Source organism: Aegilops tauschii, chromosome 2 (genome assembly GCF_002575655.3).
Source record: "Aegilops tauschii subsp. strangulata cultivar AL8/78 chromosome 2, Aet v6.0, whole genome shotgun sequence".
NCBI lineage: Eukaryota > Viridiplantae > Streptophyta > Magnoliopsida > Poales > Poaceae > Aegilops > Aegilops tauschii.
This window is the reverse complement of record NC_053036.3, coordinates 59,681,174-59,688,135: the sequence shown is the minus strand read 5'-3', so window position 1 is coordinate 59,688,135 and position 6,962 is coordinate 59,681,174. Positions and strand designations below refer to the sequence as shown.

At 40.5% G+C, this 6,962-nt stretch overlaps 1 protein-coding gene across 1 annotated transcript; it reads right to left on the bottom strand.

Moving 5' to 3' along the window:
- Nucleotides 1-850: 850 nt before the first annotated feature.
- On the bottom strand, nt 851-4,282 carry LOC109775704 (tyrosine--tRNA ligase 1, cytoplasmic-like). Its single transcript, XM_073509523.1, has one exon. It carries the CDS (start codon nt 4,280-4,282, stop codon nt 3,200-3,202), a length of 1,083 nt encoding a protein of 360 aa, XP_073365624.1. The 3' UTR covers nt 851-3,199.
- Between the last annotated feature and the right edge of the window lie 2,680 nt (nt 4,283-6,962).

Sequence of the window (6,962 nt, the reverse complement as noted above, 5' to 3'; positions counted from 1 at the left end):
CTGACGCCTGAGCGCCGGCTCGAGTTCCTTGAGCAGATCCGGGCAAGGCGCGAAGTCCGGATCACCGCGGGGCTACCTCCGGATGCAGTGGATTCGGATGAGGAGTTGGAGAAGGACAAGGAGCAGGAGGTTGAGGAGGATGAGCCGGATGAGGAGGATGTGGGGGACCCTGGCGATGCGCATCTGCAAGCGGAGCGGCAGACCATCCTCGATTCCCTCCGGTCGGAGTCCACTGCGGAGGCCAGACGCCGTCGTCGGCAGGAGATGGACGCGCGGCAGGCCGCAGAGGAGGTGGAGATGCTCGCCTACATGGATGAGGTCGAGCAAGAGGCGGATGAGCCGGAGCCCTCCTACCCGCCCGCCCAGCCGGCGCCCGGCACCGTCGTCATGAACATCTCGGATGACGAAGAGTAGTTAGGGTAATACGTAGTATATGTTGTATGTAGGATTTTTTTTTCGCATGCTCTTTATGAATTTAGGGGTTGAAATATGAGAGTCAGATGTAGAATGCTAATTTAAAGTGTGACCGATCAATGCCGTGCGCACATTTGAGGAGCCGAATATGCAAAGTCCGGTTGGCTATCGGCGTGGGTTTGTCCATCTGGTTCGCGCTTTTGCTCAGGTGGTTGTTTTGAACCCGATCCGGTTTTACAGGAGGAGTCCATCGAATTTCCCCCCTACGCGCTAGGAAGCCCATGTCATTCAGTTCGGACAGGGGGGCAGCGGGGCTCTCCCATCAGGCGCGCCATGAGCGAGTGGTGGTCCGCGGGGGCGGAACCACCGGTCGTCGCCCGTCGCCGGCCGCGAGACAGGTTCGTCGAGCTTCTCCCTCTGCACTCAGCCCCTTTGTCCTCTTCGTTTGTTCGCTCTTGCTTAGCCACCCGCTGTCGTTTGCAGCCATCTCTGTTTTTTTTTTACGGAAAACAGTAGGAAATTCGTACCGCGTGTATTTATATAACTTATTTGTTTATGAATTACAAGAAGATAAAGCTACCGATGGAAATTGAAACTAAGAAGCGGGGCAGTGACTTCCAATGAGCTAATATGAAAGGCCTTGACCCAAGCCTCAAAATGACTATATTTCTTCATGTAGCTCTATGAACAAGTCATCCAGGCTCCTCCTTGAATTTTCTTCTGCAAGTGTATACACTGGGCTTATGCCATTCAACATGAAACATTCCTTGTCGTCCAAATAATCTCTTGCAATAGAGCTTCATCATCTCAGGCTGATGCGCTTTCCTGTAAAAGCAGCAGTTACCATAGTAATGATTCGACACACAGCAGGTCTCTCGACGGAGAACAACGCACACCAACTTGTGAGTGCATTGATTTCAGGTTGCAAAGCCTTCAGGCTTCAGGGGGAGCAACCGATGGAACGCTTTGGTGTTTACTGAACCTGGCACTGGCAGAATTCAGTATTTTCTTCAGTCTCATGGTGTATATTTCATCAATCTTTAGCACATCTTGTTTATTATGTTATTATTTGAGTAATCAGTTCAATACGGTGTATATCGAGTCATTCTTCAGTTTTTTGTTGTCAGTCAGTAGGCTTCTTTCAGTTTTATCATTCCTCATTCTTCATTTTACTATTTTCTCATCATTTTTCCTTTTTATCAGTCCTTGGTTTTTAGCCTTTTTCTTTAGTTTCTTTCTTTCTTTGTCTTTAGTCTAAGCATGGCAGCCTACCATTGGGTTTCTGCATGCTACACGGACTCGTTATTCTTCAGTTTTCTAGTTCCTCGTTGTCTACCTTTTAAGTCTTAAGCCCTTTTCTGTTCACTACTTTATTCATTTAGCATTCTTCAGCCTTCTCAATTTACACATATTTTCTCCTAGGAAAGAGGTCTTTTCCGCCCTTCAATACATACTTTTGTCATATAATTCGTTCTTCTTCAGTATTATTTGTAGTACTTCTGTGCGGCACGCTTTGTGATCAGGCGAGCTTCACAGCAGTGCTTCCACCTCTGTTCAGTCTATCAGTTATTTCTTCAAAAAAAAAATCAGCGATTGTTTGGATTTTAATTTATTTCTTCAGACAATTTTCACTCTCTCTTACATCTCACTTCACTCATCAGTTTTTATTTCCTCATGATTTTGTTTTGACTGAATGTTTAGCCCTCATTTGAGCTTCACAGCGGAGTTCTTGCATCATTGCTTAGTCTTTTACTCTCGAGAGTTTTGTTCTGTATGGTATTCAGACATTCACTGTTCAATGTGAGTCATCATTCTTTCAGTAAGCCCTTAGTGCTAGGTTTTTCTTTGTGCCCTATCATTCGAAGGGGTAAAGTTGATATTTTTGGTTGGTTAACCACCTAACGAATGGTTCAATCGTGTCTTTTTTCCTCAATTGCATGATATATGTGTGTTGATTCAAAACAAACTAGGTAGGATGGTCCGCACCTTTTGATCTGAACTCTCATTTTTATTGGTTTTTATTGCTGCATTTTATCCCTTTTCTGATGTTTACTAGTTGGAACAGGAACTACTATCGTCTTAATCTCTGACGGGAAAGTAGTGGCTACACTCCAGCACACTAAAACACTCTTAGTATTTATCTGTATAGGTTCAAGAAAACCGAAGTGTCTTCAGTCATTTGTTCAGTTTATGCAGTTTGTTAATTCTGTCCATTGTTTTAGTCCGTCTCACAGCCCTTCCTCTTTATGAGCGAAGACGGTTTTAACATGTTTGAGATTCAGAGTTTACAGTGAGCAGCCAGTTCATGCAGAACCATGAAATGAAATCTTTTCTTTCCGCTTTAGTCTTGTCTCTTTTTTCATTCAAGACTTGTTTTTATTGTCTCTTTTAGTCTTGCCTAATAAAGTCTTACACCACGATGCTCATTTTTTAAATCTTTGCTGCAAGTTTATTGTGCAAAACAACATAGCAGAAAATATGCATTTTGTCACCAATAGTTTAATGTATATGTCCATCAGTGTTTTTCCTCTTCAGTTTGTCACTTCATCAATTAGAATTGCTGCAGTGCTTCCTCTTCAGTATGAAGCCGTGTGCTACACATGTATAGGGCGTTCGCATGAATATCCTCGACTTAAGACTTTAGACGCTTAGCTTATTGCCGCCTCTCTTATCTTTAACCAACTTATTATTCATTTTTTTGACTTTGTTTTCCACTGGGTGGGTGCCCTGATTGTTTGTGCAAGCAAAAGACAAAAACAAAAAATTCATGCTAAAGAACGTACTGTCACCACGGTATGCTGAATCGCTGCTCCATTGCTTCCACTAGTTCTTTGCCTCCAGGGTTGCTTTTGAGGCGATCATTGATGTGCCGCAACATCATGTTTATTGCCTTCTCAGGCGCATCTTTCACGTCGGCGGGATGCAGAATGCCACTTTCATAAGCAACAGTAAGCTCATCCATGCCGAAGAACGTCGCACCACAATTCCCTTCCTTCCGAACCACCTCGAATTTTCCAAACCAAGGGAAGATTATACATCTTATGTACTCGAAGCAAGGGTTGCCTTTTGTAATCTTTGGAGGGCAGAAGGCTTTCTTTATTTTGCAGCCGACGTTTTCCTCGTCGTCTTCCATGAAGATGGCCCATCTGGGATCATTCCACGCCTCATGTTCCGGGTATTCGAGCAAATTTGGCGGCACGTCGTGGAACAGGGCAACCGGTCCATCTTTCATCTGCAGGCGGTTGCAGTATTGTGTAGCTAACATGTGGGCAACACGCTGATCCGCGTCGAGCAGCCATATGTCCGCCTTGTGGTGTAACAGCACTATGCCGGCACACTGTAAGCAAGGATGGAATATCTCAGCAGGAGTGAAATCTCTAAACAAGTAGGGATCTAAGCTCCCATGGCCCCTTGTATCATCCGTGCGATGAACGCGAAGCGACTTTTTTATTCTTTTCGTGTCGCTTTTTCTGCCAACATCCATGACAAGGGGCCAGAATTCGTCCGCATGGCAACTTACTTGATCCGATAGCCACACGAGCTCGACCCTATCGAGATCCATGCCGGCCGCTCTCCACATCTCAATGTTGTAGATGCAAACGTCACGCACCTTACTCAGATCACCGCCGACCTTGCCACCGATGTGATGATCCATCCGAGCTAACCAATCCGCCATCAAAATTTTGACTTGGCAACCGGCTTGGATCATCTTGTTGATGTTGATCGCCATCGAGATGCCCTGGGTTACATGCATTTGCGGGGAAGGGTCGCACCAGGCGTAGCAGACGGGGGCATCTTTACCCCTGAAGTGTAGATCCCTTAAGAGCATCCTGAGCTCGTGCCGCTTGACGCAGTCCCCGATGCTCATCAGCGTTGCGATCCTTTGATCAAAGCTTCCGCCGCCATTGCCATTTGTAGGGTCAGCAGAATCACCAGCTGAATTCTCTTCAGTTGAAAAACTACTGCGCGGAATGGCCCGGTGTGGTTCGTAGATGCTGAAGGTCGGAGCTCCTCTCCTGTTATTTTGCAGCGGCTGGAAACCTTCGGCTGGTACTGGCCGCCGATGGAAGGGACGAAGCTGCTGCAGCACGTAAGAACGACGGGTAGATGCTTGGACGAATAGATCTGGCGGCACCTGAGCAAGCGCCCGCCGTAACATTGTTTCCACACGAGCGCTCCCTTGCAAGGAACTGGAGGGTGAAGCTACGGCAGGGCGAAATCCCGGCTGACAATAAGATCGGCGCTGAGCCGACGGCAGGGCGTAGCCTCGCCTGAAAATCCGACCAGATCGGCAGTCGGCACGACCAGCCACCGCCGCCCCAGTGACGTCCTCCCCAAGACAAGAAAGGCATTTATACGATTGGATCCACCCAACATGGCAGGCCAGATTGGGCCCTACCCGGACTGGATGTTGTCCACCCGTCGGTGATAATTCCACGATGGGCTTCAGCTGACCGTGTGCTCACTCGCGACCATGGGAGCGTCGATGATAATTCCTCCGCTGCGTTCGGGCATTTCCAGGGAGCGGCTATACATCGCTTGTAGCGATTCCAAGTGGGGCATCGCGAGAGCTATGTCTATCATCAAGCGAGACATAATAACACAGCACAGAAAAAGGAGGGCAACCCAGGGATCAATCCCTAGTCTCCAGGTTGACGCGTAGCGTTCCTAGCCACTCGCCTCACATCATGTTCATGCTAAGGTAGTTAGTCGCGTCCAACTTAAGGCAAAAAGAGATTTTTTCACTGGGCTTTTCGGTTTTTTTTGTTTTGTTTTTCACCATTTTTCTCTGTTTTATTGGGTTTTATCTTTTCTTTCTTTTTAGTTACTTTCTCGGTTTTCACTGTATTTTTTCTTTGTTTTTGTTTCTCAAATTCTTGTTTTTCACCTATTTTCTTCAAGTATCAGATTAACATTTTTTGGATACACGGCCAACATTTTTTCTAGACACATTTGATATTTTTTAAAATTATTGTTTAACATTTTTCATGTACAAGTTTAACATTTTTTTAATACATGATCAACATTATATATATATATGGGCATTTAAACTTTTTCAAATCCTTGATTAATATTTTTTAAATATTTATTCAGCATTATATCAAATGCTTGATTAATATTTTGTATATACATAATAAAATGGTTTTCATCATTTTTTAATACATGGTCAACATTTTATCTATACACATTTAACATGTTTTCAAAACCTTGATTAACATTTCTCAATTATTTATTCAACATTTTTCAAATGCTTGCTTAAATTCTTTTATATACAGATAAAAAAATCATCATTGTTTAATACACGTGGTGAACATTTTTACTATACACATTTAACATTTCCAAATGCTTGATTAATATTTTTCAAATACTTGTTCAAACTTTTCTTCAAATGCTTTATTAACATTTTTATACACATGGTAAACAAATTTCATAATTTTTTAATACATCATCAGCATTTTAATACAGATTAAGCATTTCTAAATTATTGATTAACATTTTTTAACTAATTGTTAAACATTTTTTTCAAATGCTTGATTAACATTTTATATACATAGTAAACAAATTTCATCATTTTCAATACAGGGTCATCAATTTTCAAATGCTTCATTAACATTTTTTAATGATTAGTGACATATTTCTTATATATGATCAAAAAATTCATCATTTTTAATACACCGTCAATATTTTTTCCATACACATTTAACATTTTCTAAATTCTTGATTAACAATTTCCAAATACTTATTCAATTTTTTTTCAAATGCTTGATTAACATGTTTATATACATGATAAACCAATTTCATCTTTTTTTAATACATGGTCAATATTTTTCCTATACACATTTAACATTTCCAAATGCTTAATTAACATGTTTTGAATACTTGTTCAACATTTCTTCAAATGCTTAATTAACATTTTTATGTACATGGTAAACAAATTTCATCATTTTTATAATACATCATCAATATTTTTTATAGATATTTAACATTTCAAATTGCTTTTTAAACATTTTTATATACTTGTTTAACATTTTTTGAAAATGCTTAATTAGAGTTTGATATACATGGCAAAAACATTTCATCATTTTTAATACATTTGTGAACATTGTTTTCATACACATTTAAGATTTCTCAAATGCTTGATTAACATTTTTCAAATACTTCTTCAACATTTTTTGAAATGCTTGATTAACGTTTTTTATATATATGATAAAAAATCAGCATTTTTTAATACATCATCATAAAAATTCCTATACTAATTTAACAATTTGCAAATGCTTGATTACTTTTTTTAATACTTGTTGAAATATATGTCAAATAATTGATTACATTTTCTTAATACGTGAACAATTTTTTTATACATTTTAATATGCGTGAATAGTTTTTGTATGCGTGCTGAACAATTTCTCTATACACATATAACATTTTCCAAATACTTGGTCAATATTTATCAAATATTTTTGAATGGTATTTTTTGTAATATATATTTAGAATATTTTGAACTACAAACAAAAGTAAAAAAATAAATCAAACAATAAAAGCAGAAAAAC

Coding starts and splice junctions, on each gene's coding strand:
- LOC109775704 (XM_073509523.1), bottom strand. CDS start 4,282: ATGAGCATCGGGGACTGCGTCAAGCGGCACGAGCTCAGGATGCTCTTA.